A 17401-nucleotide genomic window follows, 5' to 3' on the forward strand; every position below is an offset into this window, starting at 1 on the left:
TCCCTGGCAAATTACAGATTATACCCTCTGCTTTCTTTAAAAATAAATAAATAAATAAATTGCTCTTCCCTTATTTTAGGCAGAATGGCTAACTTTTTGCAGTCTAAATTAATATTTGCTCATTAATTAAGCAACACTGTTGACTGACTTTCATATGTATCTAATAAGCCTTCTGAAACAAATAGAATATGCCCCAAAAAATCATCCCTTTCCCTATGGAAGGAGATTCCTCAGTTATCAGGATTAATTAGTTCTCTTGTTGTCACATGAAAAGAAGTTGCAGCCCCCAATGTAGGTCAGTGTGAGGGTAGGCTGCTGATGGTCGCTTAGTGACAGGCACAATGATAAGTGAATGCGTCCTGTTGAGCCATGACCCTTCAGAAAAGACAGTGTCAAGTAAAATGCCCAGAGAAGGTACAGAGAAGGCATAATCCGCTTCTAAATATTGACAGTAGGAATGTCCCTGCTATTCTCCTTCCTTTTTCTTTTCTGGTAAACATGTCAAACTCTATTGCATTTGTACTCTGCATCAGTTCAGAAGCATTTAAAAACGTAAGGAAGCTAATGACCCATGAATAGATAGGATGTCAAAAAAAGCTATTTTTCTTCAAGACTTAGCATCTTGCTGATAAAAGCATTGTTGCACATACTGCAAAGCAACAATATTGGCTCAAAATAAGATTTTTTTACTTCAGCTTTTTGTCAGTGAAAAGCTAAATAAATGAATATATAACCAATCTGATACATCATACCAAATACACTGATGTTAGGTCTTGAATATTATTATGATTAACTACTGGAGTTAAATGTCTAAAATGTACTTGAAATCAATGATGAAACTCTGGTTTATATCAATGGGAGCAAAGTTAGACAAACACTAAGCACTCCTTAAGATCCCACCCACAATATTTACAAATACTGTGGTGTCTTTTAGATATACATCATATGTGTAAAAGGGCAACAGATTGATTATGTATCCAGTATATATGGGTTTCTTTATTGCCTGCAGGGTTTTGTTGGGTTTTTTTAATTTGATTTTAATAACTCTGAGGCAGATTTTCTGACATACAGGCTTCCAGGCTGTCTTGTTTTATATGATTATTTTAAGATAGGTATTGAGATTTTCACGTGGACATCTTTGCTTATAACACTGTAGAGTTATCAAGAGAAAAGTTTGTAACATTTATAATGGTTTCTTGCCCTTCACCTTTGACAGACTTTGAAAACAGCAGCAGCCTACGTTACCAGGGCTGGTCTCCTGGTCTCAGCATGGGTCAGGCATGGGCATGGTGCTGCATGGCTGGCTTTGCTCCTGGATAGGGTGCTGGTGCCAGTGCTGAGCGAAGCCATACACTCAGCACCACAGTCGTGATGAGCCACTGCAGACTTGCTCTCCTGCCTTGCTCTCAGCACCTGTCACTCACATAGATTTTCCACCTTTCCATCATTTTTACACTGGAAGCAACCTACATGTTGCTCTCTAGCAACTGGGTTGAGTGTTGCAACTCTAGCAGCTGGGCATTGATCCTGATGGGTTCCTCTGGCAGACTGTTACTGATGGTTTTTCATACATATTGAACTTTTGTAAACATCGTTGCATTCTTTCAGCTTTTCTAGAGCCTGAAATAAGGAGCAGTGCGGGGAAGTTTGCAGCCAGGTCTCCCCCTGAAGTTAGGAACAAGAATCATAAAGCTGGATATAAACATTGCCTTCTTGGGGGATCATCTGAGCCTCCAATTCTGGGATGACAAGAGGAATACAAATTAAATACAGGAACGTGGTAGTTTCATGAAACTGTCAGATTATTTAGTTGGAGGACATTGACAGACGCTCTCAGTTAAAGCATCTGGGTTGCTCTTCAAGAAGCTGCTAAGCTCTTGTAATGTCTTATCTCAATTTCTCAGTGTTTAGCTTCAGGGACGTTATTTCAGAATGACAAATGAGTAGACTTATTGACTGTAAGCATCTGTGGATGCTATCCCATAAAAGCACAGTGAATTCCATGGGAGACACAGCATTTCATAAATGGTAGGTGAGAAAAATGTATGTTTGCAATGTATCATATAACAAATTGCTTCTTCAAAAATTTGCTGCGTCTCTTTTCTCCCCTCTTAACAGCTGTCAGAATATTTTAATTTCTAGTTAGAAGTATGATTGTCTAGACAAATCACAGAGGAAATCTGTGTATTTTTACAGTAACCACCATTCAAATTTCTAATAATATTTGTGGTGCAGTTGAGAAGACCACTCTATTCTGAAAACTTGTTGTGCACTTGCTTGAAGCCTGTTCAAGTGAGCTATACTTTCGTTTATGTCTATGTTTAAGTGTACCCTTTAAATCTTGTCTTGAATAGGGATAGATGATAATATATGGAGGAAAACTACTGGAGCCACAGCTCAAATAAGCTATAGAGGGCTAAAAAGAAAAATGCAGATAAATGTAACTAACTTAGATACCAACGGTTAGTTAGAAGTTAGTTAACTCCTACAGTGGACATTTCCTATACTGCTAAGGAAGAGAACATGTCTCTGAAGACCTCTATCAAACAGTTTTGCAGACCCAATCAGTTATTTACCTCTTTTCATGGGTTGTGCTAGGTAATCCCAGAAGGTGATTTAGACCTCTTGTCTTCACCAATATTATAGGGAATCAGTAGGAAATACTTACAAATGGAGCACAGCTGGCTCCTTAAAATAAAGAAACCTGCAAAACCATATGATGAGGGCAGTGCCCCTTTACCTTTTGTACAAAATCCTTGTAGCATCTCTCTCCAAAAGTGGAGACATGGCTCCTAGGCCTTTCTCAAACTGAAGGATTCCAAGTCCACATCTGAGAACAAAGTTTTGATACTCATCCTCTAATCTGAGGCTACGTCTGCTGCTGGGTGAAAGCTGCTTAATTTGGAGCAGCCATTGACTCTGGAGGGTTTATACAGCAGAAATTTAGTCACCAGTCTCAGATGGAGTTGGTGTCCAAAAGTTGCTTCTATAGTCAACGACAGAGGGAGGCCTTTCCGGTGGGTGATGCACAACACTCAAATAAGGTTCACGTATTTCTACTATGTTTGGTGCATACAGCTGTTCATATTTGGCTGTGGCAGGGACCTCTTGGAACGGCTTAAAATAGCTAAAGTGAAACTGTACTTGGCTGAGTTCTAGTGGAAAATCTGCATTACCGTTGTTTACGTGATGCTGCTTCTCTTGTAAGTTGACAAAGAAATACTTTCTCTTGGAGTAAAGTCATCTGGAGTACTTTCTGCTCCTCTCTCACAACACTGAATTCTTCACAAACTGCACTTGGGTCCGGATTTAGACTTAAACTGGTTTTCAACTTTAACTGTTTCAAAATATTTTCTTGTTTTGTTCCTAGCTTCTGGAACACTTTGCTGTCAGTGAGAGGGCAATGGGATGGATCAAGGACTGTTTCTTCTTTAAGGCATGCATTTCTGTCTGATTGCCATGAAGTTTTTTGTGGCCGTAGCATATTATGGGGCAAAGATAAAACATTATGCCTTTGCAGCACTTGCTGCCTTGATGAGAGGGAAGGTCTGGTGTTCCTCCAGTCTTCTGACCATGGGGCTTTTTCATGGACTTCCTAAAAATTACCTTCTTCATGTTATACTGACACTCAGAGTTTGACCCATACCAGAATGGCCTGGCCATGACCAGGGCCGTGTTGGCATGCTTGCTTTCTCAATAAGCAGCAGATCTGGTCTGGAGGGTGCCTTGATCTTGTTGTAGAACTGTCCAGTTACCTTTTGACACCACTTCACTGGTAGGAAGCCTGCAGCTAGTGAGGGACCATAGGTAACTGTGCTTGACCTTCAGTCAGGAAGGGAAGATCCTTAATCCCCTTTCACTCCTTCCAGAGCAGCTCCAGCTTTGCAGAAAGTTGTTTGAGTGAGACTTCAGTATCTTAGAGCTCAGTACGTGGCTCTTGCCATGGAAGCAGCTGACTTTTGCCCTTCCCATTGAAGGGGCTGCCATGGTCGTGTTTCCTAAGGAAATGCAGCCAGCAGTGCTTGAGTGGACGCTTCCTTGGTTAAATGTGTAGCTGCAAGGTCCTGAACTTTCTTCATGATATGCTCAGTGAACAACTAGAGAGCAAAGTCATTGACCAAAACTTGCATGGCTTTCTTCCCTACTTTCTGTCCTGAATAATTCTTGTGGAAGATTATGTGAGTCCTGAGAGCAGGATTTTTCCTCTGAGGAAGAGAGTGTGTGGGGTGAGGGGGCAACCCATTTTCTTTGCTTTCTTCTTCCAGTATAGCATCATAAATGTGAGTGGACTGGGAACAGGATGATTTGTCATTGTTAATGTTGGTTTTTTTTCTTTGTTTTTCTAGGGTCTAGTTCAGGATCAAAATTTAAAGTTCCTGAGCTGAGTATAAATGGCACACAGCACGTTGTTCAAGCAGGCCAGAATTTAAGTCTCACCTGCAGGTAACCAGCTGAGTTTGATTCTGATAATTTGGCTGGGAGTTCATACACCTGATGCTTTCTTTTTTTTTTTTGTAACTGAAATTAGACAAAAATGAAACCTTATGTTGTGGGGAAAGGTGGGGAGTGAACTTCAATGGCAATTGTTTAATAGTTCTTTGTTGTTTCTGTTGTTGTTTTTGGAAAACAAGATAAAAGAGAACCCCAGAAATAGCCTGATATAATAAAAAAGAAAGCTTGGGAACTGGAGCTATATAATTGCAGCCCAACATAATTGTTTCTGCTTCCTTATCTGTATTTGCAGGGGGGAAATGGTTCATTCATGGACTTTGCCTGAAACGCTAAGTAAGGATAGCAAAAGGCTGAAAGTAATTAAATATGCCTGTGGAAGGAATGGGAAGCAGTCCTGTAGCAGTCTGACCTTGAGCAGAACTCAAGCAAGTGACACTGGAAACTATAGCTGCAAATACCCAACAAGTCCAGCAAAAAAGAAGAAGGAATCTACAGTCTATGTATTTATTAACGGTAAGATTATGTTTTTTAACACTTCTTGGTACTTGCACTTCAGTACAGCAAAATGGATAAATAAGGCAGTTCAGCTGTGGTTAAATACAGCTGATTTTTTTTTTTTTCAGATCATTGATATTTTCAGCCTTGCAAAATGTCATGATAATTTACCAACTAATGTATAAAATCTGTTTTCTCAGAGCTTGCAAATACAACTGCTAGTGTTTTATCTGTTAGGGGAACAAAAATGAAGACAGAAAAAGACAATCCAACCAGTCTACTAGAGTAAATGGAACTCCACATGGAAGTAAACTAAAAGTGAATCTATGAAATGTGTATCAGAGAAATCATATCTTATAGAATTGGATGATGATTGCTGAAAACCATGTATCTGGTACAATGTCCACTTTAACCTGTTTGTGTACGAGTATAGATTTCCAGGCAGCTGAAGGATCCCAAAGCTGTCTATACAGATCATTGAATAATCTCATGCTGTAGAAAATTACTGTTTTCATGTTAAGTCACATTCAAAAATGTACTCTCTAGTCCACATAACACAGATTGTAAAAATCTAGAATAAATGAAATCAAACTAAACACAGAAATGTATTCAGCAAACAAGTATTGTGTAATGTATGGGAAATGCTGGAATTAGGTCAGTTAGACTATAACAGAAATTGCTTTCTGATCCTGTTTTCTTCCAGGATATTAATCAGATACTTCTCAGAACAGTTGAATTCAATAGACACAATAATAAAGGAAGAAATTATAAAACAATGTAGGGATTTAATTTTATATTTTAGTTTTTCTTGATTTTTTTCTGAATAAAATGAATAGATTAAGATATCAGGATTCACAGATTTTGGAAGCCCATATTGCAGAGAATGTGCAACTGGAAGTTTTCCAAATTACGTGTCTGCTTCTTCTAACGAGTTCACATCAGAGTGAATTAGCTTTTGTTTTCATTTTGTGACATGAAAAGTGGGACTGGTGCTGTGAAAAAGCTGAATGAAGTGGACCTCTCGCTACAGTTATATAAAATAAGATAGCTTCCCCCATTATTGTGTATTGCTTTATTGAGAATTATTGGATAATTCACGTTGTTCATCCTGCTTTCCTTCATCTGAAATATAACACAGTGTTTTTCTCACGCAACTATTTTCATATAATTCACTGGATATCCAACTACAGATGCATCTTTGGAAGCATAACTGAAGCATGTTATTAATTTAGTGACCAATATTTCCTGCTGCCTAGGAAAACTTACGGTTTTCTTGGATGACTTTTGCAAGTTTCCCATCATGGAACCTTCCTGAACCTCCCACCTTGCATGTCATATCTGTCTGAGATCTACCCACAATCGTCTCCATTCACCACATGAGAAAAACAAGGATGGTTGTGACTCTGACTGAGAACCTCTCTGCTAAACTGTCTTTACGATATAAGAGATTCCTTTACATTTGCTTGGTCTCTTTCCTGTTTGAAGTGTTAATTTTTCTGGATCCTGAATTTTTACAAATGGAAGACACAACCAGTCTTTCTAACTCTTCACTGCTTCCCAAGTTGTATGTAGCTTACTTGCATCTGAAAGAGATCCTCGATTAGACATGTCTGAACCAAGGTTATCTGCCTAATTCACATGGTGATGCAAGAGAAACATATCATTGGAGAACTAGTTTTCGGACAGCCCCTTTCCCCCCTCTCCCCCACAGTAATCAGTTAAGGAAGACTGCCTGAGTGTCTCAGTTTTGTTGATTTTTCAAGGACATTCGGTCATTAAATGTTGATGTGTCTTCTCCTACCTTACTTGCCAAAAACCAGTAAAATGTTTAAGGGACAAACCTGTATCAATCTTATAATTCTTTGGCTTCTTAATTTTCTGAATTTGGTGATCCTTTTGATTGAAAACCAATTTCTTAATGCTCAAGTGTTGATTGTGTCCTAGAAAGCACATATGACAGTTTGGGCAAACTACTGATAACTAGCATGGCTGCAAAGCAACTATTCATTTAATGCCTGTTGAAAGTGTCACTCTGCCCTAAGGTGTGGAAAGGTATATAAAGTCCTCCAAAAATTTACAATTTCAGGAAGAGTTGTTCAGTAGATTGAAAAGAAACATGATACTGAGTACCAAAACTCACCTTTTCTGGTCCATGTAGCATTAGCATTTAGAAAGAGAATACTTAAGAATATCTTAATATGAGTCATTGTTTCTGTGAATGAATTGAAATTCAATTATCTGGCTCAAGTGGGGGTGAGATGGGGGTTACAAAATCCTCCATGAAGAGTACCTTTCTTGAGTTTAGTTTTAAATGAATTTGTGGGTGCTTAGGAAATAAACATTTGTAAAATTTGGGTCCCTCCTAGTTTTGTATTGTTTCCTGTGGCAGGACATTGTGTCAGTCCATTTCCCATATTAGCTCCATGTGGATCACTGAGGTGCTTGTTTCCCATGTCTTAGCATGCTGCAGATGAGAACAAATAGTTGCTATTTACAAACATAAAATCCAAATCAGGAAAGTTGATATTGTTTGTACAGGAAGTCATCACTTATTGTTTTTAAAATGTTATTCATTTCCGTAATTAGAGTGATACTGAATATGAACTGGATTTAAAAAAAAAAAAAAAAAAAACAAACAACAAAAAACTCAGTAAGTCCTTTGCTTCAGTAATGAGTGTATGCTATAGTAGAAGATGAGCTTCTATAGACAAACATGATGCAGGACCATGAGAAGGAGACTACAAGTCCCACATGCCCCAGGATGACTTGAAGCATTTCTGAAGTGCTGATTTTGGGTGATCAAGAACAGGCAGGCTGGTGACTTCTCTTGCTGGAACTAGTCTTGACACCATCCTTCTTTCAGCTGGAGAGGTCACTACTGAGTTGCACACGGGAGTGAGCGCAGAGCGTGTGCCGCAGCAACTCTTGACCACACACAGCTCAGGAATTGAGACATCAAGCAAGGGAAATGAATTCTCTTAGGAGCCTTGGACTTTGCTCTAAGAAAACTGATGGCCTGCCTTCCACCATGAGCCATGGGAAAAATATGAAATGAAGCAAAGCCTCTTTGCCAATTTCTTCACTGTCTCAGACCCGAAAGTGCTCAGATCTTTGTTTTGTTACACAGCTGCAGCCCAGTAGTAAAATGGAAAGATTTGTAATGAACGCTCACTGTGTACATTGAAGTGAGGCATGGGGAATTTTCTGCTTGAAAAGAGATAATTACAGAATAAAGACATTTAAGAAACATCAAATTATCAGCAGGCTGTTTTGAAACCTATGTAGATTTCCCTGAGGACACTGCTAAAGGCTTTTCTTTCTGCCTGCCTTTGTTCTGGTATCTCCAGGACACTCTTCTCCAGTTGCTGGGGCTCATTCACTTTCTTAAAAAATGTGCAGTTCTCTTCATTCTCTACTCTCATCACCTCTTGCCTTTGATTAGTTGTTCCCATGATATGACAGAGGAAAAGCATATAAGTTCAGTTACACTGATATATCAAGGTTAGATTTTTGCAAGAATTTAAACAAACCGATTCAAGTTGAAGTGTTGTTACTTCCTGTGATGAAGACAGCTTTCAGCTATTAGTATACAAGAGTAATGTCTTAATTCTGCTGCAACAGAGAATTCTTCTCTAAGTGAAGTTGTACTTGGCTTTAGGGTATTAGCCCATTTCTTAGTCAATGTTCTCCTTCTCTCCTCAAAATCCTGCTGTGCATGTCTTCTAACCACATACTTTTCCTTGCAAAATGAGACATGTACTGGTACTTCAGTCAAGCACCATTCAAAATCTGTTTTAAAATCAGACCTCTAGGCTGAGTCAGTTGTCTGTTCTCTTCTGTACTTAACAGAGGAAAAAAAAGGACCTTCTGATATGTGTTGCTCATCACTGACTTTACAAGGAATCTGGAGAACAAGCTTTAGAATAGGTGTCTTGCTTTTAGATGGTTTAAGTCAGGTGAGACAGATCAGAGCTGGGTAATGAAAGGTACAAGTCCTGAGATTACTTGTACTCACAAATGCCTAGAATGTAAAACATGTTCACTAGTTTTGGATATTTGACTTGAGATGTGTCTCAGGTTGGACAGTCCAAAATGTTTTTGCATTAGTGAATAGCTCAAAATGTAAGCCTTTGAAGTGCCAAAACATCTGGGGTTTTGAGTGCTTTTTCAAACTCTGGAGTTGTATTCAGCAAGTGCTGAGTGTATGACATCTCCCTGGGAGGTCCACTTGTTGACAGATAGTTGGATACAGCCCCAGAACTGACATGAATTTAAGATTTAGCTTGAATGGATTGACTCCTGTAACCCTAAAGGTACTATGCTGCAGAACAGGGAGGACATCAAAAGAGTTCCCCAAAAGGGTCTCTTATGATCAGAAGCATTGAAGTCAAAATAATTCAAGAGGTGAAAAAAGCAGTAAGACAAAACTCCCTGAAAGGGAGATTTTCTTCTTTTTCCTTTTTCTTCTTCTTATTCAGAAACAAGATAATGACAGAAGAACCTTCTGAGGCCTGGGAAATTTCCTCCCCTGTGCCTTTTTTCTGTCTTTGCTTTCGGCACAGTTTTAACGTATCAGTAGTACAGTTTTGGCTTACACTGTCAGAGTCAATAATACGATAATGCTTCTGATACGAAAAGGAAGCTAGTTGAAATTAAACTATGCTACAGCTGTATCAAGTATGCAGACACATTTTTAGTGTCTAATGAGGTTCCTGTTGCAAAACAGAGCCCTCTAGGACTTGCTGACGTCAATCCCCTATAACTGCTGTGCTTTTGTCATGACGGGTACGTGGACTTCGCGTTATAGTACACTGTGTTGAGTGGAGCACATGTGGATGCCTTGGCAGCATCAAAGGCCATATGCTAAGCCCTCCAAGATCCTTTGTCCTCATCAAGGCTTATAGCTCCTACTGAAACAGAAATACATTTCCAAGATGAACCATCATGAGGGAGGGATACATCTGAAAAAGTGTTCCTAATGTCCATTAGCCTTTCTAAAGATTGCTTTCTGAGCATCGGAATTGCTCTAGTATGTATTTCCTGACTAATGTGGGTAAGGATATTTTTCCTTAAGAGTTTTAACCATGTTTTATGTGTGTTATGGGCCTACATAGTGATAGCATAGTATAACTAGCCCTAAAGGAAAACAAACAAAAATCACTGTACAATTATGCTAGCAATACTTTGTGTCTGAATGTGCTCCAGGTATATTCTTTTTATTTTTTCCTGGACTTCTGTGATTATTAATTTAGATCTCAAGTCTTCCTTCAAGGTTTAGTAATCATTTGTATTTGAAAAGTAGTATTTTACAGGCTAAGAAGAGGGAAGAGTGGAAGAGCCCTTCTTTCAGATAAGTGTTGTGCTTCCAGACATACAGAATGGGATTTTTTTTCTTAAGGAATATAGAAACCTACATGTGAGCAAGTTGAATAGGTGCATTTCCTAGGGCATGATTCATCTCATTGTAAAAGAGATGTCTAAAACAGGTCAGATGAGTCCCATGGCAGAATTCCCCCTTTCTCCCCAGTGACAACACTAGCATTTTGGTCACCTAACTCAGTGAGGAATGTCTATATTTTAGATGTGTGAGATGAGACCCTCTCTTGGTGGGTTCTCCTTGAATTGCTTCTGAACAGCCCTACTAATTTAGCTGGGATAAATAATGTTAGGGTGAATCCCTACAATGGAAAGGGGAATTTGGCAATTGGCCCATTAACTTTAATGAAGTTTGTATGTCTGTACTTTAGGAAAAACTTTGGTCCTCTTCAGGTGCGTAAGGGAAGGGGTGTTATGTGAATTCCAGGGAATTGTTTTGGCTCTTTTAGCTTGAAAAAAGTCTTAATGATGAGCCAAGTGTAAGTAGTTATTTTCAAAGAACTTCAGAGGACAAGCTTTCAGAGATTTCAAGGAGCTCAGATTTTCCTGCAGAGACTTTTCTTCTTGCAAATGTATTTGTAAGTACTCTGATTTACATAGCTCAGATTATTAAAAAAAAACCCAAACCCAAGAACAGTAGCTGAAGCTTGTGGAAACAAAGAACCTCTCCATCTTTTCTGAATTTGGCAGTTCAGTGTTGGCTAATTTAGTTGTTTGTGCAAACCCCATAAATAGCCTAGACAAGTTACTGATACCAGACATAATTGCTTGTGTTAAGTCTCTTATCAAGTTTGTATCTGGCTGCCAACCAGCTTAATAAAAAAGCTGCTATTTGTGTTCTTTAACAATATAGCAAGTGACCTTCATGGATCTTGTGATTTCATGAATGCTCTTTGTGGTTTCATGTTGACTGTAACTGGGAGATATTGTAAGGAACAGTCAAACCAGCACACAGTCATTAATTCCAGGCACAATTTAAAAATACACTAAACTGAATTTAGGTAACCTTTAGCATATGCAAATATTCTGTCTGTCCATCTTTCATTTCACTACCGTTGCAGACAGCTCTAAAGAAAAAAAAAAGATTCAAAAAACAAGGTCAAACATCTTAGATCGTCCATTCCAAATCCCAGTGGAGCTGAATGTGTAACTTGGATGTGGTCTTCAAGATAGGTCCATCCATGACGTTCCTTTTATGTCTAAAGCTGAACATAAAAGTGAGTGAAGGTGTCCCAAGACCACTGGTGGGAGGTTAGGTCATGCCAGATGCATTGGCATCCAGCTGTTCAGGGAAGGATGGTATTTACTTTGCCTGGGGAAGGAATTGGAAGAAAATGTAGCAGGAGCTGCTGGCAATAGCTAAGGCTATGATGGGAGGGATAGAATAAAAAAGAAGCAAGGAATGCTATTATTTGGGGCACAGAAAGATTCTGCATCATTGGCATACGATGGCATAACCTGTCCCGGTGCTGCTGTGGGTTTGGCTTTGCCTGATCCAGGCTGGTAAAGCCTGCACTAGATTCTGGTCTTGAGGCACTGAGAGTATCCCCTTTGGCCATTAAGAAGGAAGGAGAATAAAATCAAAGGGAATCAGGAAAAGCCTCCACACTCATTATGAAAACAAAACTGTGCTAGGAAACATGATGCGTATTTCTTTTAATCAAAAGCAGGAAGACATTTCGAGCACTTGGGGCCATCGATTGCCCTCCAGCCCATGGCGGAAGTCCCCGGTGATGTCAATGGGAGCTCTGCACGCGAATAGCGGGGGCACGAAGACGCCTTGGCGTACCACTGCAGGGAGTGCACCAAGAAAGGCTGTGACTGAGCTTTAAAGCCTACCAAGACCAGCCAGAGTGTTTAGTTGACTTTTATAGAGCACTTTGTCGACTTCTTCAGACACGAATATGCATTTCCATTGAAGAAGAAGAAGAAAAAAAAGCCAATGTGGTGTTTTGTGCTCGTTTCCTGTCCCTGCCTTCGGATGGGCAGGAATCCTGTAAGGTCTGAGCCGCACAGCCCCCACTGCCTCGATACTGGCATTAGTCAGTGGTGACACTGTGTCTGCAGACAGCACCGGTAGTCCCCAGAACAGCTCTTCCTCACACTTGTAACGATCTGGAGATTATGATACAGGAAACTACTTTGCAAAGCTAGCTGGTTTTGGGCAGGAGCTCTTAATTTTGTGACAAAGACAAATGAGTCTTTGGGGAGTAGTAAATCCATTTGTCTGGTGATGTTAAGAGGTAGGTGACCTCTTCTATGGCTGCAGCCCCTGAAACAAAAAAGGTTCTTTTCACTATGCTACAAACAGGTTCAATCCTGGTCTTTCCTTGAATCGTACTGCAGAGGAAACGTCAGCCTAACAAGTCCTTAGGGTATTTTTTATTACATACGCATCCTCTATTACTCATAAGTTCCTTTTGCAATCTCAGTCAACATTTAACACTTATTATTAAATAAAGCATTGTTGCCTTCATTTCAGAAAGTTTATGTAACAGTTTCATTAAACCTCTTTAGCAAAACTTTTTCTGTATCCTGGGGTATTTTTGAGATACTCTACCTTAGGATTCTCCCCATTATAAATTAGAATAGAATTTGCTTCTCTTTCTGTTTGATGTCTCAAACAAAAAATATTATTGCATATAATAAGAAAAGAAGTTCCTAAGGGCAAAACAGTTTTATGATACTGGAAAGTACAGACCATGTAGGGGGAGGCGCTCGGAAGATCTCGCGATGTACGGGAAAAACAGAGGCACGTGAAAAGATCTCGTGATGCACGGAAAGAGCAGGGAACTAAAGATCTCGCGATGTACAGAAAGGGGTATATAAAGCAATTGCGCAGTTAATAAATCGAACAGATAACATCCACCATATTGGTGTTTGTGCTCTCTTTTCCCGCGGAGGTTAACCTCCTGCAAGGGTTAGCTGTGATCTGAGTGCCACACCCCTGTGGCTAAGCAGATGGAAAAAAACAGCTAATGCCTTACCACTACAAGACCTTACTTTTGAAAGAGAAGCAAAAGTAAGGTATTTGAAGAACTACTTGAGTGAACATAGGTCAACATGCAGAAGTCTGGGATCAGAACACTTAAATGAAGTATTACAATTTGAGGTTTTTTTAAAGGGTCGGTTCTTGCTAGCTTTACTCATTTCTTATCCAAGAAAGATTTCCATTGTTATTTGTAAGATCTTTGACTGAGCAAAAATAGTAGGATTTGCCTGAAAAAACATTAGAACTGTAGATAAGCATGGAATTAATATCTCAATGTTCTGTTTTTTTAAGAGTTAAAAACCAAACCTTACGTGAATTTTGAGGTAGTCTATCTGCAATGTGAGTCAAACCAGACCTTCAGATTTGAACACCTGCAAAGAAGATTTGGAGCCAGAGCCTGTGGTTTGAGCCCCTCTTTGTTAAGTGGTCCAAACAATAGCAGCAGCAGCAATATTCCCTGTTCCCAGCGCAAGCTATTTATGACAATGCCCTTTGTTAAAGGGATTGTTTGAGGGACGGTAAATTACTCTGCCAAGCTTTAGTTATTGAGTCGAAAGGAATTAGTGTTTTCCTGGCATTTTCATTTACCTTGTCATTTAAAAAAGAGACATATAGGTATTGTGATAGTGGGGAGGAGGAGAATAATTAACTCTTGCTAGTCCGTATTCTCAGAATTGAAAATATGGCTGGATAATCACAGTAGATTCTTCTGGAGAAGTCAGTGTGTCATTTTCCCATCAATTTCCTTTCAAAATAGCAGGAATATGTCCTCTGTAGGGGTTTCCTGATAAGTTAATTTTACCTCGCTTCCCATATAATTTCTTCTGCTGGTGATAATAAAATAATGCCCTGAAATAAGAAACACATATCTCAGGAGTAGAGATGATGCTGTAATAGGAAAAACATACTTCAACTGTTTTGGATTTCAAAGGAGATACCAAAGTACTGCAATTGATATTGAGTGATATTTTCAAATATTTAATAATACTTTGCTGAACTTGTTTAGATAAAAGTAAGGAAAAGATTGATTTGAGGACTTTGTCTAGTTTGCACTATGGACAGGGTTACAGAATCACAGAATCATCTAGGTTGGAAAGGACCCTGGAGATCATCTAGTCCAACCATTCACCTAGCACAGTTCCCACCTACAGCACATCCTTAAGCTCTAAATCGACCCTACTCTTGAACACCTCCAGGGATGGGGACTCCACCACCTCCCTGGGCAGCCCATTCCAACGCCTGACAACCCCTTCTGGAAAGAAATGCTTCCTAATATCCAGTCTGAACTTTCCCTGGTGCAACTTGAGGCCATTCCCTCTTGTCCTGTTGCTTTCTACTAGGCTAAAGAGGCTCAAACCCAGCTCTCTGCAGCCTTCTTTCAGGTAGTTGTAGAGGGTGATAAGGTCTCCCCTCAGCCTCCTCTTCTCCAGGCTAAACACCCCCAGTTCCCTCAGCCGCTCCTCATAGTACATGTGTTCCAGACCCTTGACCAGCTTTGTAGCCCTTCTCTGGACATGTTTGAGTAACTCTATGTCCTTTTTGTAGTGAGGGGCCCAAAACTGAACACAGGAATTGAGGTCCGGCCTCACCAGTGCTGAGTACAGGGGTAAGATCCCTTCCCTGTCCCTGCTGGCCACGCTATTGCTGACACAAGCCAGGATGCCATTGGCCTTCTTGGCCCCCTGGGCACACTGCTGGCTCCTGTTCAGACGGCTGTCAATCAACATCCCAGGTCCCTCTCTGACTGGCAGCTCTCCAGCCACTCCTCCCCAAGCCTGTAGCGCTGCTGGGGGTTGTTGTGGCCCAAGGGCAGCCCCCGGCATTTGGCCTTATTGAAACTCCTCCAGTTGGCCTCAGCCCATAGCTCCAGCCTGTCCAGGTCTCTCTGCAGAGCCTCCCTACCCTCGAGCAGATCAACACTCCCACCCAACTGGGTGTCATCTGCAAACTGACTGAGGGTGCACTCGATCCCCTCGTCTAGATCATCAATAAAGACGTTAAAGAGGAGTGGCCCCAAAACTGAGCCCTGGGGGACACCACTCGTGACCGGCTGCCAGCTGGATTTAACTCTGTTCACCACAACTCTCTGGGCCCGGTCGTCCAGACAGTTTTTTACCCAGCGAAGTGTGCGATTGTCCAAACCTCGAGCAGCCATTTTTGCCAGAAGAATGCCGTCGGAAACAGTGTCAAAAGCCTTGCTAAAGTCAAGGTAAATTACATCCACAGCCTTTCCCTCATCCAATAAGCAGGTTGCCCTGTTGTAGAAGGAGATCAGGTTTGTCAGGCAGGACCTGCCTTTCATAAACCCATGCTGACTGGGCCTGAGCAGTTAGTGTGTTCTTTCAAGGCTGTATGCACCGTTACAGTTTCCATATGCTGTCTTAAGATTTCAGATATTAACCCTTCTTTTTTCTTCTCTTGCAGATACAGGCAATCCATTTGTAGAGATGCACAGTGATATACCTAAAATAATACACATGACTGTGGGAAGAGAAATGATCATTCCATGCAGAGTAACAGCACCAAACATTGCTGTTTCTTTAAAAAAGGTACCTCAATCCAAGCATGTTCTGAAAGTGTTATTGTGGATGATACTTTTTGTATGTTTGTTCGTTTGCAACTATTGTAATGCTTTTGAAATATTTTAACAATTTAGTATTTCTTAAACAGGGCTTCTGGGTGTGAGTGTGTTTATAAATATTTCAACTCTAGATGCTTCATCTCATATCCCACCAGATGGGAATTTTCTGAAGAAACTTAAAGTTTTCATACCATTTTATTAAATCTTCACTAACAAAGGTTTCTTAAGCCCAGGAAGGAATTTCTTGTTAGGAGAAGAGATTTCCTCCCACCTCTTCCCCTGCCCTTCCTCCCCTTTCCTTTTCTGTCCTCTGGAACAGCCAGTAAGTGCAGACCCTGGAGACTTCCTGGGGCTGTACAAGGATCTCTGCAAGCCTTTGCCCTACCTCACTCCCACCAGCGACTTTGCTGTTTCCTTTTACATATGAGTGCACTCATCAGACAAGGGATGGCTTCTCTTTGTAGGGAAACTTGTGCAGAATTTGAGATAGTGAGGCCAGTTTTAGAAAAGCTAGATATTTTTCATGTTTTGGGGAAGCCATTTCTTTCCTAGGTGCCTTGAGAATTACACAGACAGCTGACATACACGTATGTAGTAAAGTAGCCGGTATCTATGATGTTTCTTTTTTTAAACTTCCTTTGTTTGGCTTAAAATTTAGTAGAGGTGCCAGTGATGTTTTGTTTCTAAATAAAGGGAGTTCTGTATATAGTGGCATAAATGTTCATCATTGTTACAAGGAAAAGAAATTTGTCTTTTTACAGAATAATATGCAATTGCCAAACAATACCACCATAAGATGTTTATCTAGATCGATACAAATCTTTGATTCCTCTTTGAGATTTACACCAGCCACAGTTTTGTTCCTGTGTTTTAACTTGACCTGGAGGTTTACAAATTCTATCCAGTGCTGCTTTGCTAATATACAGATTTTGCCTCCTTGTTTCCACCTGTTAAATCACATGAAAGAAAGCAAAATGCAGAGAAAATAAAGTAATCTGACCTAGGATGTTACCGTATGTGTGTGTACACACATACAGTTCTCCTGCAAGAAGTACATCGGGGTGGATGATGCACAAGATTCTGTGGCTATAGAATCAAAAGTAAATGAGGCTTGGCTTTCCATAGTGTAGATATTGTAAAGTGGGAACATACTTGGGCACTGTAGTGTTGCATCTGAAATCTCAGGCTATGAAATTCCTAACTGAGAAAATTCTTGTCAGATTTCTCTCTTATTAAATGATATAACTTTTTTTTCTCCTTATTTGGAGGAGGTTGAGATGTGTCTACTCTCTTTTTCCATATCAACTTGCCTTTAGCTTGGGGTTGTGGTGGAAGGCCCATCTTTACACCATGAAAAACAGATGTAATATTCTGGGAAGGAGAAAAAGAAGGTGGAGCCCAAGTCTTGAAAGAAAGGATTGGTTGCTTACATGTTTTGCATTCCAGGAAAAATAAATGTGTTGCCTAATTAATCCCAGAATTTCCTGAGGCATGTAAGCTACAAT

The 17401-nt window shown here is 40.1% G+C and overlaps 1 protein-coding gene across 3 annotated transcripts in view; it reads left to right on the plus strand.

Annotated features, from left to right (window-relative positions):
• FLT1 (fms related receptor tyrosine kinase 1) overlaps nt 1-17401 on the plus strand; it is a 116343-nt gene that overhangs the window by 11551 nt on the left and 87391 nt on the right. For all 3 annotated transcript variants that reach the window (XM_074914774.1, XM_074914793.1, XM_074914784.1), the window contains exons 2-4: nt 4347-4443; nt 4745-4965; nt 15740-15864. In XM_074914774.1, coding sequence (XP_074770875.1) covers nt 4347-4443; nt 4745-4965; nt 15740-15864 — 443 coding nt within the window. The remainder of the gene's footprint in view (nt 1-4346; nt 4444-4744; nt 4966-15739; nt 15865-17401) is intronic.

This window comes from Athene noctua, chromosome 1 (assembly GCF_965140245.1).
Source record: "Athene noctua chromosome 1, bAthNoc1.hap1.1, whole genome shotgun sequence".
NCBI classification, from domain to species: Eukaryota; Metazoa; Chordata; class Aves; order Strigiformes; family Strigidae; genus Athene; species Athene noctua.